Below are 20,678 nucleotides of genomic sequence, written 5' to 3' on the forward strand. Positions count from 1 at the left end.
TGGGTTGTCTAAGAGCATCCAGAGCTTTGCTCTCAAATGTGCTTGAGGGAGGCAGAGGAGAAGTTTATTCTGAACTTTCTATCTAGGTAAATGAACTAAGTGAAAATTTCAGAAAGCATGTTTGCTTCCTGGGAATGTCACCCATGACTATGAAACAGGCTTCATCGTAATAAACTAGGGTTCTGGGATTCCATAGTTAAAGTCCACTCTTTTAGCAGATGTCCCTTTCCAATATGACCCAGTATTCTGACACCTCATTAAAGTGTTTCCTTTCAACAGACTCTTATCTGAAATGTAGGCAGCTTCATCTACTGTCTGATAGACGACTTTTGTAAATGTGTTTCACTTCTTAGTTGATTGCATATTTTAAAACACTATATTAATTTGCATATGTGGAGTCAAATATTTTCAATGTCTTTATGAGGCAGTCTCACTCTCTAGTGCTGACTCACCTGTAACTGACTACAGCATGTTTCCCATGTTCTATTTGCTTCATCCTCCTATAAACTTAGATTATGTCATGTACCACTATGCAGGAATATCATTACCTTTAACTTACATTTTTCCAAAGAAATTTACATTCTCAAGGAAGAATGCAATTTGTTTGTAGTACTGTGTATCTACTTTCTATAAAAATAAATGTAATGTTGAAAACAGAATTTCCTATTTAGATAATGTAACAACAATAAAATAAGAAAAATTATTCACCAAGAAAAGTGCATTGTTTAAGGACTATGATTTACTTAATACATGAAACAGGTGAAAATTTAATTTAAAAACATGGATGGCTGATCATTACTGCACCCTGTACTAATAAATACAGTTACTATCTTCTGAATAAATGCTGTTTAAAATATTTTGCTACCTGATTATCAGCTGTTCATACTTCTAAAATTAAAGGGGGTGGTTTGCTTTAAGACATTATGTGGATTTTTAAAGTCCTTATAGAAAAATATGGAATATTTTTAACCAACCTGGAATGGACACTGGACTTCATGCTCTTGGTCAAAATCTCTACATGGCTGCACCCATGAGTTGACTCAGTGCTATAAACCTTTCAGATTCAAAATGTGAAGCACAGTGATGCCAAGATCCATAAATAGTCTGTTGCATCCTTGGGGAAGATGCTGCAAGGACTGGTTGCTTAACAAGACTCCCCTGTAGGAATTAATCCAGCCATAAATAGACACTTTCTCTCTTCTTTAAGACAAGGTTTGACAGTGTATCCCCAGGGTGAATGGGAACTCCCTATCCTCCCACCTTTTGGACACACACTTAGTTTCCTTTGCTATAGTCTGAGCCTGTATTACTGAATTGAATTGAGTTCAAATAAATGGTATCTAAGGAGAACAGAGATTAAATTACATCTGTTAAAAGACCTCCCTTCTTTCCTAGGATTCCTTATTGCAAACATGAATTATTTGAAAATCTAAGAACTAGTGGTCTAGCAATAAAGTGAGAAGTTGTATCTCCAAAGGATGTGCCAATCATTCTACCATCTGTCTTCATGCTTTATTCACCTTTAATTCAAAAATAGAATTGATATAGTCATTACCTCCAGGCATGGTATGAAGTGGATTTTAAAATACAACATCCATGGACTAATGTAGATGATGGAGTATGTAACAGTGTTTGCAGCACCCACAGCTCCAGAGAGGCTAGCTAACAGGGAAAGACCTTAGGAGAGACACATTGATGACCCAGTGAAGGAGAAATGAATGAGATCTACATGAGTGGACTGGGTGAGGGAGGGTGGCAGAGGGTGAGGAGTGGGAGATGAGAACATAGGGAAATGGGAGGGTCAAGCTGGAACAGGGGTAGAGTGGGAGGGCAGGGAGGGAGATACCATGATAGATGAGGACGTCATGGGAAAAGGAAGAGGGAGGGTGATGGGGAGGCTCTTAAGAATCCACAAGGATGACCCCACCTTGGACTGCTGACAGCGGTCTAAAGGGTACCTGGACTGGTCTACTCTGGTGACTGGTCTAGCAAATAAGCTAGCTGTCATCATAGAGCGTTTGTCCAGTGACTGATGGAGGCAGATGCAGAGATCCATGGCCAGGCACCAGGCTGAGCTCCAGGAATCCAATTGATGAGAGAGAGGAGGGATTCTGCAGGCTGGGGACATCGAGATCGTGATGGGAAGATGGGCAGAAATGACTGACCACACCTGTGGAAGCCCATGAACTATAGACTAGTGGCTATGGAGCCTCCATGGGACTGGACTAGGCCCTCTGGATACGGAAGATGGTTGTTTGGCTTGAACTGTTTGGGGGGCACCCAGGCAGGGGGATTGGGATCTGTCCCTGGTGCATGGGCAGGCTTCTGGAATCCGGTGCCTGTGGTGTGACACCTTGCATAGCCTTGGTGCATTGGGAAGGGGCTTGGACCTGCCTAGGCTCAGTGTGCTGGGCTCTGCTGACTCCCCATGGGAGACATTGATTTGGGAGGTGTGGGGTTGTGGGGTGGCTTGGGAGAGAGGGCTGCGGGGTGGGAGGAGGGAGGAGGTTGGATTTGTGGGTGGTATGTAGAGTGAGTAGAAAATTTCTTAATAAAGAAAAATGAAAAAACAAAACAAAACAGTGTTTGCAGTGCAAGTATGAAAACTCCAGTACCTGCATAAAAACCTGGATGAGTAATGGCTTCATTTGACTAGCAATCAGCATTGGGAGGTGAATACAGGAGATCCCAGGTGCTTACTGGCTAGTTAGCCTACTCAAAATGCAAATTCACAATTCAGGGAAATTGTGAATCAAGACAATAGTGGGAAAGCTATGGAGGAGGACACTGGATGCATTGTTATGGCCTCAGTATGTATGTGCATGGGTACACACCTGCACACCCCCTTGCATGCACCAACCACCCATACCCACCCATTCCCACTTACAACTACAGACAACATAACAAACACATACAAACTTCCTACACATGCATTTCATGTATAAGAGCATTCTTTTATTATTTATTTAAACTTCTAGTTCAGTAGAGGTTAAACTAGACAACTATTAGAAAAGAATCAAACAGTATTGCAAAGTGAAGTCTTGCCTTTTGAATATGACTATACTTTTTTTTATTAAAAATTCATTTTGTAACCATTGAGCATTTAGATTTGTGTGCTTTTCACATTTAATGTCTAATACAAATCTTATAAAATTTTATCCAATGAACACATTCTTTTCTGTGTACGTTGCCTTTTGTGACTGTAAAAGAAAGCATCCACACATGAATATGTAATATTTTGATGTACTCAATTATGGACACTCTGAAATTATGAACACTCTATGTATTTAAATTCTAATTCCTAGTGTCTAAGAAGAGAAATGTATTTAGAAATCGGAGTCTAAAAGTTAGGTGAAAATTGGTAAAAATGGGCATATGTCTGTTTGCATATTTATTATAAACACTTGCATATTACACGATAATATATGCTTTTTAAGATTGTGAGAAGCCAAGAAGTTAGAAATTTTGGCATGGTTACCTGCTGCTAGTGATGTTTAAATAAAGAAATAAACACAAGACCAGATGTGGTAGCACAGGTCTTTAATCACTTCACTCAGAAGGCAGAGGCAGGCAAATCTCTGTGAATTTAAGGTCACCCTGATCCATGTAGGGAGTCTAGGACAGGCATAACTACATAGATAGACACTATCTAAAAACAAAACAAACAAACAAAAACAACAACAATAACTAGAAAGGAAAGAAGGAAAGAGGGAAGGAAGAGAGAGAGAGAGAGAGAGAGAGAGAGAGAGAGAGAGAGAGAGAGAGAGAGAGAGGGAGAGAGAGGGAGAGAGAGAGAGAGAGAGAGAGAGAGAGAGAGAAACACAAATGGTATATCAATTACAGTGGGTGTCCACAAATAATTTGCACAGACAAGGATGCTTGTAGGATGAAAATTATGTATTTTTCATGTCGCACAAGTTCAAAGACCTAGGTCCCCGCAGGTAGGGCCCCTCAGGTTTTGCTTTATTCTCAGAGCTGCCTTCTCACAATCCTCACATCCTCTTACTTGGACTGATTATGTGTTGAGTATATCTCTTGCCTGTGTCCTAACTTCTTTTTATTTTTGTAGTGTAATAATATTTTAATTAAAATAAAAACAGAGAAACTGATCAGCTGGAACTAAAGTGACCGCAGTCAAGATGGCAGAAACTCCGAAGTTGTGCAAGTCGGGCCCTCAGAAGGAGCCAGCAGCGGGAATCAACACTCCGGGCTCACCAGTGAGCCTGGTCAAGGGCTGAAAAGACACTTCAAGGTGGAGCCACCTTTCAAGGAGGATTCATACTTCAAGGTGGAGCCAGACCAAAGCATGGAGCTTTGCCGGGCCCTGGCTGTCAAACTCAGTCTAGAAGGAGACATTAAGAGAGAACTCATGGTGAAAGACCCCAAGAGAGGAAAGAACAAGATGAAGCTCAAGCAGTTGCCCAAGAAACACAGAGAGCAGCTGAGGCACAGTGTGTACAAGTCATGTGACAGCGCGGTAGCACCAGAGAGCCTTGGGTGCGAGTGGAGCCTTTATTCCCAGTGGTGCCTTTTTTCCAAGGGGGAAGTTGCACACAGGTTGAAAATGGGGGGCTCACCATTCCCTGGGTCTCGCATCAGCCTTGAGTTCTACCAGTACAAAAATTTGAACGAGGGCCACCATAGGGAGAAACCCAAGGAGTCCTCTCAAAAAGCCATCCCCAGGCTCCCTGAAACTTTGAAAGCTTTGTGGAAGCTCAAACTCTCTTCTGGGTTTCTCTGAGATTGTGTCATGGTCTGGCTGGGGATGACAACCTCATTAATCCCTCTGCCTCTACCACAGCCATTTTGGGGGGTTCTTACCATATATTGTGGATGTTTTGTCTCTGTCCTGGGACTTGTAGGTTTTACCTTCCAGTTGTGGGGCTTTGAATTGTTGTGATTTGTGGGGTTTTTTTTCCCCCTCATGTGATTTTTTTTCATTTAACATTCATTTTTTCTTCCTTCTTTTTCTTCTTATTAAGAAATTTTCTATTCACTTTTTTTTTTTTTCGTGTCAAGGTCTCATTTATTAACTGGGTATTGCGCCTTATAAGCAGGGCTTCAGGCAGGGAGGGGGAGCAGGGGAAGCAGCGAGAGAGAAAATTCCTAAGGGAGGGGTCAGGGCAAGGTTGCTTTGATCCCAGGCCCCCTGCAGCTGACAGGCTCCAGAAAGTTTATCTAATCTTATATCCTGCAGTTAGGCCAGGAACCTTCTGTCAAGGCTTGACAAAGTCCAGGACACAGCTGTCCGGATTCGGTCCCCAACAGTTCCCCCTCTTTTCTCAAAAATGGACCAAGTCCATTGTGATGGGGTGGCTAGGGTCCGAGAGAGTCCCTGTCTTAGGCTACACAGGAGGCTTCCCACGCTTGGCAGCGTGCCATGTTGAGCCGGTCTCGACGACCTCTGTACGCTGTTGTCTCCGGCGTGAGCCCTGTACTATTCCCGTCATTGGGTAATTCCTTCTGTTTTTGCCCCTTTGAAGTAGTTTCACACATCACCTTGTCCTACCATTGGCTCTTTTTGTTAAATGTTATTCAGCTTGCTTTTTGGGGGAGGGGTGTTGGGCTTTTTCTCTGTATGGTAGATTGATAATAAAGCTTTATAGAAATTAAAATAAATAAATAAAAATAAAAACAGAAAAGAAGTGGAGTTGGACTTTTACTGAGTAATACTCTAACAATTTTCTTTTTAATTCACATTTAAATTGCATTCCCTAATAAAAATAGATGCGAATATTTTCACTGTTGTTGCTGCTGTTGTTTCTCAGTGAAAAAATCTAGACTAGTGTGGGAACAGATTTAGGGAAAGCACAATGCACATTTTGTCAAACAATTGCCTTTAAAGCATTAACATTGCTATTTTTTATGAACACCTAGCTATAGGTGATTTTTCTCAACAGAAATATATTGAAGCTGAATAAATAGGAGACATTTGTATGTAGAGGAAAAGTGCAAAAATCCAAAGCAAAGACAGCAAGATTATTAAATGTCTGAAAGGCATCTCTTTTTCAAATTAATTTTTATTTTTTTTAGTTATTTCCCCCACTTTTATTAAAAATATATTCTTTTCTTTTTTAATTTAATTTAATTTTATTTTACAATACAATTCAGTTCTACATATCAGCCACGGATTCCTTTGTTCTCCCTCCTCCTGTTCCCCTCCCCTTTCCCCCAGTCTACCCCCTATTCCCACCTCATCCAGGGCTTATATATTATGTCCTTATTACAGTTTTCTGTCCCTTGTTCTACTCATCCCAGTTCCCTGCCACCTCCCCTCCCATCCATATCTACTCCCTTTCTGTCTCTCATTATAAAAGAACAGGCTTCTAAGAGATAACAATTAAACATAACAAAATAAAATATATAATAAGAAAAAACAAAAACCATCACATGGAAGTGGGACAAGGCAAACCTGCAGAAGGAAAAGAGCCCCAAGAGCAGTCACAAGAATCAGAGACCCACTCATTCACTTATGCAGGAGCTCCAAGAAAATATTATGCTGCAAGCTATAATATATAACACAAAGGATCTGGTGCAGATCTTCCTCAGCCCTGTTGTTGCTGCTTCAGTCTCTTTGAGTTCATAATAGCTTTGCTCAGTTGATTCAGAAGGCCTTATTCTGCTGTTATTCTCCATCCCTTCTGGCTCTTACACTTTCTCTGTCTCCTCTTCTGCTTGGGTCCCTGAGTTCTTAAAGGTGCTTCTTATTTTAAGAACACATAGCTTAACACAATGAACCCATTTTAATTTAATTGTTTTTCAAAAGTTCAATTACCATATGCATTTACATTCTGATATATTAAGGATTAAGATATATATATATATAGATATATATATATATGTAAATTTGGAAAATTTGAGATAAAACACAAATTCCTGCATCAAAAAGTATCAAAAATAAATATAAAGGAGGGCATTAATGAACCAATTATGATAGCAAAATGAAAAAAAAAACATGCTAATTATTCTGAATCTCACACTTTAAGCCCAATTTAAAAAAAATGGTGGCTTCCTTAGGTAGAAACTAAGATTCTGGAAAAGCTATTATAGAAAAGCAATACAGGTGTTAAAATGTATAAATAAAAATTACAGTAAGAACATTATTTAGAGAAATGAAATACTGGAAGATAAAATAATGCTGAAATTTTACTGAGTAAACTATACTCATGCATCTTATCATTTTTCTTTTTTACTGTTTCTTTAGTTTTGAGATTGTAATGCAATTACATATTTTTCCCCTTCCCTTTCTACTGTCCTAGCCCTCCCATATAATCCTCCTTCTCTTTCAAATTCAGGGCTGCTTTTTTCCCTTAGTTATTATTGAAAGTATATATGTATATGTGTATATTGCTAAATATAACCTGCTCAGTCTGTGTAATTTTATTTGTATGTATGTTTTCAGGGCTGACCATTTGCTATTGGATAACCAATTATGGTGCTCTTCCCTGGAGAAGAATGTTTCTCCAACTCTCAGCATTCCTTAGTTGCCTGTAGTTCTTCATGTAGGATTGAGGTCTCTTGGGCTTTCCCTCTTCCATTTGGCATGTCTTTTGTTGTTTTCCTTATTAATATTAGATAGTCATGTTCATGAGACTTTATAGGTATACTGTGTGACATTACTAGGAGACACAATCTCATACCAAACTTCTTGATCCTCTGGCTTTTACAATTTCCTTACCCTTCTTCCAAAACATTCTCTGAGTCTTAGGTGCAGGAGTGTTCTGTAGATGTATTCACTGAGTGGTAACTACAACAGTGTTTTGTGATAGTTTGTGGTTTTCTCTAAAAATATTACTCTGTTGCAAAGAGTGGTTTCCTTGAAGATGGATGGGGACTGTACCTATCTGCGTGTATAAGGAAAAATACTTAGATTGTTGTTAGAGATTATGCAGGTTTAGTAAAGTGGTACTCCCCCAATATCCACAACTTTACTATCCCTAAGTAGCTAGCTCGGTTTCCAGTACTCAGCATGGTTTCCCTATAGCTGAATAGATCTTGAGTCAAATTAGAGAGTTGTTTGTTTTCATCAATGTATGCTTACCACTACGGAGGTAGGGCTATCATGCCATGCTGGTTGCTGCTGTGGTTCATACTCATCATGGTTACATGGGACTGTTGCTTGCCTCTCTCTTTTGGTGAAAGACCCCCGGAGGAGATCTTCCCTTAGGAGAGACCCCAAACCCAAGGAACACGCCGAAACCACGGATCAGATGCAAACAGCAAGAGGGTTTATTCAGATACACAGGTACCTGGGGCGACAAAGTCTCTCGGAGGACTTGCGCGCCTTCCTAGGGTAAGGGGGACTTTTTATAGGATCCCAGGGGCAGAAGCGCGGTTACAGAAGCGAGAAGCATAATTACAGGGTACCCATTGGTTGATTCAAATAAGGCCAGGGTGAACTTGGGGACATATTTTTAATTCTCGGAAATTTGATGTGTGTGGCTGACTTGGCCTTGTGGGCGTTTTCCCAGCCCAACTGTTTATTCCCCAAGGCCAGGTGGCCAACCATAGATATCTTGTTTTGACTCAACGGTTTTTCTCCCAAGGCCAGGTGGCTGACCACAGTTCTCTTTCCCAAGGCCGGGTGGCCGGCCACAGTTATGAACTCCTGTTTTTCTGGTACTTGCCTTGCTGAATGGCGTTTCTTAGGCTAAGTAAAAGCCTTCTATAAGCGGGATCTTTCATTGGAAGCTTGTCTGGCTGGTGCCTTCTAGTACCCTGAAAACTAATCCTTAGTGAAGACTCACTCAGGTTAATTCAAGCTAAGGAATTTCTGGGCCTTATTTCTGTAGTTCATGATGTCTTAAGCAATAGGGACACACCTTCCCGCTCTCAGGAGCATCCAAGAGCAATATCAATATGCTGTATGTTTTGGGAGTCCCTTGGAAAGTCCTACCAACTACTCAAAAGAGGGCTTCTTATGTCTCATAATGGTGTTTTTAGTTACATGATCTTTGTCTCTTTGAGGGACCATTGTCAGTTCATATGAAAAACTTTTATTTAAACTATACCTGCATATTTATATACGTAATTACTTGTATTATAGTTATTTTAGACAGTCAATAATGTTATTGCTTATAATCTTTTCAGACATCCTCTCTCCTTGAATTTTTTTGGAGTAAGTTATAAACATATACCTTGATTTATTATATTGCTTTTAAAATTTGCTTGTATTTTTTTTTAACTTTTACTATAGAAAACATGTATCATTTATTACAAGGACCTAGAAATCAACACAAATCAATGTCAGACACTTCTTGAATACTCATATCCGTTATCACAGCTTGGATAAGACCTGTGCAGGCCCAAAACAGACCAAATCCTAGCACGAAAAAGGGAGTTTGGCACCAAGTTCCACCTCTAACAGAGGAGCTATTGGAAATCATCAGCTTTAGGTAGAGGAAGGGTCAATTTTCTCAAAAACATGGAGCCCCTGATAAGTCAACAATAATCCAGTGAGAAGCCACATATCTAGGAATATTTAGACAGCACAAATTAGCTTTGAAGTGAGAACAAAAAAGATAAAAAGTTTGTTGGGGAAGGAAGGTGGGTATATATGGGAAGAGTTAAGGGGAGAGGACATGTACAAAATTATCAAAGAACTATTGGAAATACTTTTAAAATTAGAAAACATATATAAATGGACTAGTGTACATGGATGACATTTGAAAAACATTTCCCAAGAAATGGAATATTGCATCACCCTAAAATGACGCCCTGTATTTCTTCATAATAAATTCTGTCATGCCATTATCCAGGTAATAACAGATTAATTTAATTGTTTTACCGATTAATCTAAATATAGCACGGTGCTTATATAATGATATTCGTGTTCATCTATGTGGTTGAACGTGGAGATCATTCATTTTGTGTTATTTCTGAGTAGTATTTCATTTTATGAATATATTTTATTTTATACTTTTAATACTATTTTGAGTGTACCTACATGTAATGCAATGAACTTGTTTTATTCTGGACCTAGTGAAACAGATGCATATAAATACAAAGATATGGGCATATTAGGCATGATTTAGTTGTTCAAATTTCTTAGATAATCCACAGATCCACTATACATACATGCATTTTGGAATATCTATGTTTTGCCATTCTTGTGTCTCATTTAAAATGTCAGCTCTTGTGTATTGAAGTTTTAGCATATTTGTGAGTCCTTCCATTTTACTCTTAATTAAGACTGTTTTAAATAGTGTGAATCTTTTCTGCCGCAGTTCTGCCACAGCCTGGGTTCTGATCCTGAGACAGGGAAGGGGCTGCAGTGTGAAGAAATTAGCTATCTGACCACCAAATGAGTTTCACACAAGTGCCTGGCCCGGAACAGCTCCAGCCGTCTTTATTTATACATCAAAAGCAAACATGTTTTTCCATACTAACAAGCAAATTTCTCCTGTCCTCCAACATTAACCTCTGGCAAAAACAAGTATGTCAAATATAATTTTTCCCAACTTTTATAAATCAAAACAACTTTAAATCAAAAATAACACATCATTTTGCTATCTTGGCCAAATATCGAGCCAGGTACAGCCTGTCTTTACAAAACTAAAAGGTGATTGATATAGGCACACATTTTCAAGAACAACAGTCTCTTTCAAATCATATTTACAGAAATATGGGTGATTTGGCTCTGATCCTGTCAGCGCCAAATCAGAACAACTCTTGGAGTATGCAGTGGCAACTGGCATCCTCAGACAAGAAACCTGAGAAGCAGCAGATCCTAAAGAATTTTAGGGGAAGATGCTTGAGGGAAAAAAGGGGGTTTGCAAGAATGATCACATCTGTCCAATGCATGATAAACAAAATGACACTAAAACCGCTGAGAGAGTCAGCAATATTATGAGAGAGGAGAGCTTTCAGGCTGCATATTCACAGCAGTATTCTCTGTTGTCTCGAAGTCCACTGGTCCTTGAAGAATGAAGCTGTCCCTGTGGGCTTTGCCTCATCTGGAAACCTATTGGACAAACACTCATATACTGATTGGAGACCAACATTTTAATCTAGAGAAGCATCATAAACCATACCTGAAACATTTTGATTTTATTCCTTGTGGACACTTGTGGTAGTAGATTTTTTTAATTATTAAAACTGATTTATATAGAAAAACAAACCTTTGAAACTGCACTTTGATTTCAAACATGTTTTATTGAATTAAGGGATGAACCAGGTCCATACTTAGGATAAATTTTAGTTAGAATAGTTAGAATTTTCTTTGCCTAACTGTCCTTAGCAGCTTAATGACTAAATGCCTCCCCATTCCATGCAGAAAATTGGATACCTTTGAGAAAAATGCATCAAGGAAGAGAATGTATTAGTATGTGATTGAAGAAACTGTGAGATAAGAGCTGAGGCTATCCTGATTGTTTGGAAACATGAAAGAATCAGTGTTTCAGAGTCTATGCCATTTTATATAATCTTTCCAATGGAAATAAGACACTTAAGGTAGTTACACAATTACTTCTGAAGTAACAGTTATCTTCCCTACATAAACACTATTATATAGTTTTAAAAAATGTTCATAATGTAGCAGTTCATGGCCAGATGACCATAATTCATTTTCAGTCTTAAATCATTGCATCATGAAACTATAAACCCAAACTTACCTAATGAGAACTCTCCATGGTGTCTAATAGAAAAATCTTCCTGTATGTACAATTCATCCTTAATATATGAAATATTATAAGTTGAATTAAACTTCATTATGATGTCTATTCCTTTGTTTGACCCTAAGCTTAGATTTTTTTATTTTGTGTTATAATTTATGAATTTAAAAAGTACATACAATATAAGATTACCTATATCACATTATGGATATAATTTAGTGGTTCATCATGATAAACAAAAATTAACACTTTTTGAAAACATCTTATTAGCTAATTCTCAGCACTAATTTGTGAGATATAAGAGCAAAGAGAGCAGATTCTCCATTGAAATATTAGAAATAGAGCCAGCAGTATTATATTCATCATGTAATATAATATGGATTAAAAATGATTTTACTTTTAATATCATTTTTTCTTATTTCCTGTTTAGCTGGCATCTTCTGTGTGGCATAATCTTATTTAACTTTAATATTCAATGACTACTGAAAAATATATATTACTAAATCTATACATTGATTTATTTTAACTAGGAATTTTTCCTTTTTCAAGACTAAGCTGAAACAACAAAAACTTCATTTTTCCATATTTATAAACTATAATTTCCAATGCGATGTTTGAATAGCATTTGAAGATGTTGTTTTTAGTACTATGTGCTTTATTCTTTTGAGTTGGAAAAGAAGCAGGAGTTTGTGTAGAGGGAATGGGTTATGAAGAGACTTAAGCTTGCTGTTTATTTCTATTATTTGATGATCTCTTGTATCTTGTGGTCTGACAAAATATGAAATCTATGTGACTGAATTTTAAGGTATTAAGTGGGGATTCTGAATCCATGAGTAAAAGTTCTCTTAAGGGCCTCTTTTACTTCTTTGTTTCTGAGACTATAGATCAATGGATTGAGCATAGGAATGACTAGCGTGTAAAACACAGAGGCCATTTTATCAATATCAAAAGTATGGCTGGATTTGGGTTGCAGGTAAATAAACAGCAGGGTTCCATAGAATACTACTACGACTGTCAGATGAGAGCTGCATGTGGAGAAGGCCTTGGACCTCCCCTCCTTGGAGTTCATCCTGAGAATTGCCACAAAAATGAACACGTAAGATATGAGAACGATCAAGAGGGAGGAGAGTAAATTACAGCCTGAGAAAATTAAGATGATAAGTTCTAATTCATGTGTGTCAGAACAGAGCAGAGATATCAGAGGGACACAGTCACAGTAAAAATAACTGATTACGTTAGAGCCACAAAAGGACAGTGTAAATAACTTAACTGTAAGAAGTAGCGACACAAAGATGCTGTAGAGATAGGGTACCAGTACCAGTGCCCAGCGCACTTTCCCTGCCATGATGATCACGTAGAGGAGAGGTTTGCAGATGGCTACATAGCGATCATAGGCCATGGCTGAGAGGATAAATAGTTCAGTGATGATGAAAATCTCAAAGAATGTCAGCTGTACAGCACACCCAGTGTATGAAATAGTATTTTGCTGCATAACAAAGTTTACCATCATTTTTGGACCAATAACTGTGGAGTAACCAAGATCAGTGATTGATAAATGTCTCAGGAAAAAGTACATAGGGGTATGTAGTTTAGAGTCCAAATGAGTCAGAATAACCATGCCCAAATTGCCCATCAGTGTGACCAAATATATGATTAAAAATATTCCAAAGAGTGGTGCTTTGAGGCCAGGACTGGTGGTGAGTCCCAAGAGAATAAACTCAGTAACCTGGATCTTTGCAGTGTGGTTGAGTTTCTCCATTGGCCTTAATAGTGGCAACCTGTGTAGGAAGTAAGTTTAACATAAGTTATTTTTGCAATGATGTATATCAGAGAAATTATAGCATGACATATAAGATACGGTTTCTTCAATTGGAATTGCCAGTTCTGCTCCATCTCTGAAGTATAGAAGACAATATGTATATTCCCCACAACTATGACACAGTGAGCTTTAAAAGGGTAGAATACGAGAAGTATTAGAATGGTCTTGATTTTATTCCCTTGTTTTGGTGTCTGTTCTGAGACTGGGTCTTGCTATGCAGCCCAGGGCCACCTAAAACTTGTGTTCATATTGTCTCTGCATCAACAGAATCTTCTGCAGCTCTGTCTAGCTTCAAATTCATTGCATAGCTGAAGATGACCTAGAACTTCTGATCTTGCTCCTTCTACCCTCTGAGAGCTTGGATTACAGGCATATGCCATCACACCCAGCAATAAAGTAGTCATTTTGATGAAAGAATTAATTGCTCCTTCATTTGTTGCTAAGTTTTTTTTTAATTATGCAAAGACTTTCTTATTTATTTCTTCATTTAAAATTTTCAAGTTTTAAAGTACACACACTCACACATAAGTGTGTGTATGTGTGTGTGAGAGAGAGAAAGAAAGAGAGAGAGAGAGAGAGAGAGAGAGAGAGAGAGAGAGAGAGAGAGAGAGAGAGAGAGATTTGGAAATTTTCCTTTGTTTCTTATCAAGTAAAGCATATGCTTAAAGAAGCAATAAGAACTACTTACACACTACATTTTACACACTATTACATACATCTTTGACTAAGGATGAATGTTTCAGTACATCTCAGCTTGTTTACTAATGTTCAAAACCTAATTCTAGAGACTCTTCAGAATCTAACATCTCATTCTGATTTCCTGTCACTCGTTTAGTCTTCTTGATGAATCACTGTTTCTAACAATCTCTGAACCTTGCATCTCTCCTCTGTGAAAACAAGGTCCTGACTGAATATCCTGACTGTCCTTAAATTGTGGAGAATTGTGGATAGAGGCCCAGTGGAAAGAAGATCGATGCCAAGAGAAGGAGGGAAAGTGCTGTGTGCTGCATATACTTCTAAGCTCTTTATCAACCTGAACTCATGTGATCCTCACAGTACACAGAAGTAGGTAGTTATGTCTTCTCTACTACTATAGGATGCAAATAAACTGAGGCTCAGAGGGCTGTAATACTTAATAAAGGTTTACTCAAATATAAGTGGTAAAATCAGGATTCAAATGCTTCATCTAACATATGAATATAGTCTCATAAACACTACATTCTGTCTCTCCTGGAAAGACATCCTGAGTAAACATGAGATATAATACAGAGATGATACCAGATGGGCAATGATAGAAAAAGTTCTGGTTAAAACAGATGGCTGAGCAGCAAGACAGTAGGTTTAAAGTGAGCATTGTGAATAATGTACACAGACTATTAGTGACTGCAAAAAAGTTCTGCTCTAGTTATTAATACTAGTAATATTTATATTTGGGGTAATAGTTGAGTTTAAGTATGTCTCTTAAAACCTATCAAAGCCCACTGTTCCTTCTTACCTGTGTGGAGACCCTGCTTAGGAATCCAACTGTTTTGATCTTCTTAGTTTGTAACTGAATGGATTTAATGTATTTTCCTTTATATAACTTTTCATTTCTAGTCTCATGAGACTCACTGTATTGAAGCTTAAATGCAAATAGGTAAACAAATTGTACATGATTTCCTGGGGGATTTAGAGTGTCTTGTACATCTATTAGTTGTTCTTTGAATATTTTATTAGCAAAGTAAAATACTTCTTGCCTTAGTCTAATGGAATATATGAACCATACAATATCATTAAACATTAAAAATCACAAACAGAACTTTATCAGCATCTTAGACCCCTAGCATGATAGAATTAACACTACCCTTTCACAACCTACAAATAAAAGGAACAATGCATTCATATATTATAGATACATAAATATGACAAGATATGGAAAAATGTCTTATGAGATATATTGTTTCTAATAAGAAATACATAGTGAATAATACTGAATCATGACATAGGTTTATAAAATACTTAATATGTGTTTGATTACCAGAAAAACTGGCTTGGATGGACCTCTATGTATTTTCATTCATAAAACATTTATTGAAGTTATTTTAGTTTTGTTGGTCCATAGGATTATATTTCTTTTAAAAAAATACGTTGGAAAAAAGAGAACTCTAGCCAACATTTCTTCTCACATTTTCCTATCTGATATGATATCTTCTTTTCACTAGGATGGATCTATAAATTAACCCGTGTTAGGGAGATTGCTTTGTTCTTCAGATTACTAGGAATATTTCCATGGCTTTAACTACTGAATTTCACCAAATTTTTAATGAAGAAGTCACAATAATTCTCCTCTATTTTTTCAAAATGGAGATGGAGGACATTCTTTCAGCATTAGTATAACTGTCAATGTTACTTTTATAATGCAATCAGTCAGGGATATAACAATGATAACACATCTATAGACTCATATCCCTTTAACACAGATATAAAACTTGACAACAAAATTCTAATAAGGCCTGGGAAACAGTTCAGTGGGTGAAGGTGATTGCTGTGCAAGTGCAGCAACCTGAATTTAAGGTCAAGAAACCAAGTTAAAGTAAGTACTGCTCTGAATTAAATTTCCAGAACCCACACAGTCAGAGCCTGAGATTCTGTAATGTCTATGCTGCTTCTGAACGGCAGAGAAAGAACACCCAGACATTCCCAGGCTAGCTAACTTGGCATATGCAGCAGCAACCATCAAAGAGACCCTTTATCAAACAAAGTGGAAGGCAAGGAGAGACACAGAGGTTGTTTTGTGACCTTCCATGTACTTTGTGATAATCACATGCATGCTATGTTTCATTTACACCTGCATTTATGCAGACACACACACACACACACACACACACACACACACACACACACACACACACACACTCACACACACATACAGTGCTAACAAATTAATCCAAAATGTTATCCATTAATTGAAAAATTTTTATTACTATATACCTAGTATATAGTGTGACATTTCAATTAATGGTCATCAAATCCACAGACTTTTTATTCAAAAGATATGTTAACTTTAATATCATACACAGTGTAGAATCATGGGCAGTAATTTGTAATTTGGAAAGTCATTGTTTTGTATTTTATTTTCTTTGTTTCATTTTACTGATGAAAAAGCAACTTTTGTATTGGGCTTATTACAAGAATTCACTTTGAATTACAATAATAAATTATTTTAAAAACATTACTGATTAGTTTCTCAGTGTCTGCTATTGAAGATAAGAACAACTCACTTGATTTTTAACAGTACATATCACACATATAGTCATAACAGATTCTGTTATATTTCATTTTGTATTAGTCAACAATTTCAAAACTTAATAATATTTTGTTATGAATGCAATTTTGCAGTTAAGGCTAATTAGACAGTGATTTTGATCAAGCATGGAATATTCTCATGATCTGATAATCCAGTCCTCAAGAAGTGAAAGAATGTTTTATAGCAAATAGACACCAGAATTGTGACAGTATTGGCCAATAGGTAGGGTGTTTTTTATTTTCTTATATTTGAAGAGAGATATCTATCACATTTCACATTTATGTTAGTTGATTTTTTTTTGTTCCTATCACATTTCACATTTATGTTAGTTGATTTTTTTTGTTCCAGCAAATAATTTTAATGAATAGAACGTGAGAAAAGATTAAGTGGCTCAAGTGGAGTCAATCAACTGAAAACACAACAGTTTAAATTGAAATTCAGTATGTATGTGGCAATTCTGAATTTGATTTCTGTTCCTAAGGCAGTTGATTTATGAAAAAAATGAGTGTTTTAGCTTTGTAAGGTTTGGAGAGAAATGGGTATATTGGATAATGCTGGACACTGATTTATATTTGGTATTCCCAGATGACTGGCAAAGCAACTATATTTTCCAGTATTACATTATTAAGCACCTTGATATTACATTTAAAATACACTTTCAAGGAATCAGCAGGTTGAAAAAGAAGGCAGATCAGCCAAAGATCGTAAGACTCAAAAAAAAAAAAAAAAGTGGAATGATTCTCTTTTGTTGTGTATATTTCCTGTTTCTTGAAGTTAAATAAGTCAGAACACTGATGACTACTGTAACAGACAGAAACAGTGAAAATGAGTATACACAAAACCAGATCTCAACATACAGAAAAGAGCTACTTAGCTGTGATGGAAAGCAGTTCTTCCATAACAGACAAAGACCATAGAAAAGACTTTGGATCCTTCCTAACCATAAGGGCCACAGAGAACAGGTAAGTCAGTGAGCTTGAATTTTGTGTTGTAAGATATCAAAACCAACCTAAGTTGGAATGGTAACTACTCACTAAGTACTGAGTCACTGACCATGTACACATTTCATGTATTATAGCATGTGCCATTTGGTGTTTCAGAGAATAATATGCAAAGTGTTTTATTCCTTATTAACAAGGTCTTTAGAGACACCAGGCTGGTTATAAGGTGAATGGTATTCTAAGATAGTATGGTACAGAGGTGGGTTCAACATCTCTGTAAGTACTCGACTTTTGTTTTCTCTATGTGTGCCACTTGCAGATCCTCGAAATTAAACTTCAGGTAGTTCTTTTTCCTAACTGCTACCACCTTTCTACATCAGCACCCTGGATCACTTCCCTTGGGCTTTACTAAATTGACATCACCCCCATTCCTTACTTCCCAAGTGGCCCCTTTCTTCAATTAAGAAAATATGTGCAGATGGATTTTGGCCACTGGGAATATTAAAATTATGAATAATATAATATTTTAAATCACAAAAGATATCTTATTGTGAAATGCAAACATTGTGTATGTTTCATGGAAGTGCTTTTTCTCATCTTATTCTGCTTATTCTAGAATAGCAGCATGATGCTAATCAGTCTTAATTTTCCTGTCACACCAATTAGAAATGTTTTTATTATGTATGGACTTCCTTGTACAACACATGGGGGGTCAATGAAGAAATCTTAATTTAAAAAAAGTCTAAACATGGAACCAGATGGCTGTCCATTCTTTCAGCTCCATAGTTTTACAATATCAGGAACCATTATGCTTTCATTTTGCTGTGATTACTTTGTTCTTGAATTTATTTTAAAATCTTAAAATGAACTTGTTCTTTGACGATTTCATACATTTATAAAATCTATGACTCCTGGCCCCCTTTAATCTCCTTCCCACTCCTATTACCATCTCTTTCTACAAGTCCCTTCCATATATCCATTTGTATTTTCTTATTTATTAAATGTTTATTTTTTTTAAAAAAAGAGGTTTTAAATTAATAGTTTTTAAGATTGTAATTGCATCATTTACCTCTTTCTTTGCTTACTCAAAATCTTTGATTGCTGTCTTTCAAATTCATTGTCTCTTATTCCCTTAATTGTTACATTCATACCTGTATGTGTACTCCTAAATACATAAATAGAAACTTCTCAGTTTGTATGATATTCCATGTACATATTATAATATTATCTACATCCTTTCATGGCTGACCATATCAAAAGCTACACCCAAAAGTCTTACCAACATGGCTGCCTAAATATTTCCTGAGCAAGAATGACAATAATAGATAACTAACATGGAAGGGGGAAGCTCACAAGGCCTAAACTTCACACAAATGCTGGAAACAAGAGAAATGATCTTTTCTAGAGAAAAGGACACTATTTTTTTTTTTTAAATCAAGGTCTACTGCGTTTTAACCAGGGTCATGAATGTGATCATGGGTTTGAAAGCATTGATTGACAGCTAGTAGATTATTCAAAGGTACACAAATGAAGAGAGGATGTAAGAGCCAGAAGAAAGGAAAAAGGGCTGTGAAATTCAGACTTATGGACCAATGAAATTGTGACCTTACAGCAACTGTGACTACTTGCAAGGGGCCTACACAGAACTGGGCTTGACAACAGTAGATCATTAGTTTGGGAGCTCATGAGTTCCTAAACCTCTCTACAGAACTATTGGCAACAGATGAATATTTTAAAGGCAGTGCTTCCCTATGTAGATCAGGCTTATGTCACCCACATTGGTCTTTAGTATGTGGCAAGTACACCCTGTAGAATCTGGTGAATGCTGTGAATGCTGTGACATTAGGTATGAGCTAGCCCTCCCAGAAATGTGTCATTGTGAATCTCACTGTTAATTTCCTGGGTGGCTTAAACTTATATAAAACTACTCAGTCCAAGCCTTAAAATATTATGAAGAAAACTTACTCTCTTATTGAGCTTTTTCTGTGTAGAGGAAATTTATCTCTTATTTTCTCCTTGTGAATTATGTATTCAAATAAATCATTAGCCACAGCTTTTATGAAAAAAATATCTTTTCATTCTTCTTTTGTACAAAGTGGCTAACCCTGAAAATACAGAAATCAATAATCAAAAAATTCTACCATTTTTCTTCTTTTCTTCTTCTATTTCTTCTTCTTCTTCTTCTTCTTCTTCTTCTTCTTCTTCTTCTTCTTCTTCTTCTTCTTCTTCTTCTTCTTCTTCTTCTTCTTCCTCTTCTCCTCCTCCTCCTCCTCCTTCTCCTCTTCTTCTTCCTCTTCTCTTCCTCCTTCTTCTTTCTTCTTCTTTTTCCCCTCCTCCTCCTTGGTACATTTTAAACTACTTAATGCTAATTTCTGCTAACACTTTCCCAGGTCCATCTGATATATGCTACTCAATAATGTTACCTGGAAGTCCTAGGTAGTTTGACTACCTTAAAGACAATGTTTAATTGCACCAATTCAACTATATGGGGTGATGCACTTTGAGTATTTTTCATTTTTTTGCAATGAAATGACTCTCAAATATTTTGCATTTTTTCAGTGCAATGACTCTTTAAACTTTTATTGAATGTATATAGAATTTTAAAATAATTATTTATTTTTTATGTGTATGTGTGTGTGACTACATGAGTTTCTGTGCACTAGATGTATTCAGCTTCTCATAGTGGACAGAAGCCCTGGAATTGCAGTTACAGACAGCTGTGATTCTTTGATGTAAATGCTGGAAACTGAACTTAGGTCCTATGCACAAGCAGTAAGTGCTCTTAACTGCTGTGCTATGTCTTCAGATCCTAAAATTATTTCTAATGAAGGCAAATGAAGAAACAATGCTCGGACGGCTTTATAAGAAATCATACCTGGTGTGACAGCTAAGGTATTTAATGAGAGTACTTGAAACATGAAAGGAGGAGAATTGCTACCCATTCTATACCAATTGGCATTACATTGAGTTTTATGCTTATCTGAGTTATAGCATGGAGTATTGTCTCAGAAATAGTTTTT

At 36.9% G+C, this 20,678-nt stretch overlaps 1 protein-coding gene across 1 annotated transcript; it reads right to left on the reverse strand.

The window, feature by feature from the left end:
• Positions 1 to 12,420: 12,420 nt before the first annotated feature.
• On the reverse strand, positions 12,421 to 13,371 carry LOC128101604 (olfactory receptor 8K1). The gene has a single exon (XM_052724860.1). It carries the CDS (start codon positions 13,369 to 13,371, stop codon positions 12,421 to 12,423), a length of 951 nt encoding a protein of 316 aa, XP_052580820.1.
• Between the last annotated feature and the right edge of the window lie 7,307 nt (positions 13,372 to 20,678).

The sequence above is a fragment of the Peromyscus californicus genome, unplaced genomic scaffold (assembly GCF_007827085.1).
Source record: "Peromyscus californicus insignis strain IS unplaced genomic scaffold, ASM782708v3 Scaffold_7__1_contigs__length_154581171, whole genome shotgun sequence".
NCBI lineage: Eukaryota > Metazoa > Chordata > Mammalia > Rodentia > Cricetidae > Peromyscus > Peromyscus californicus.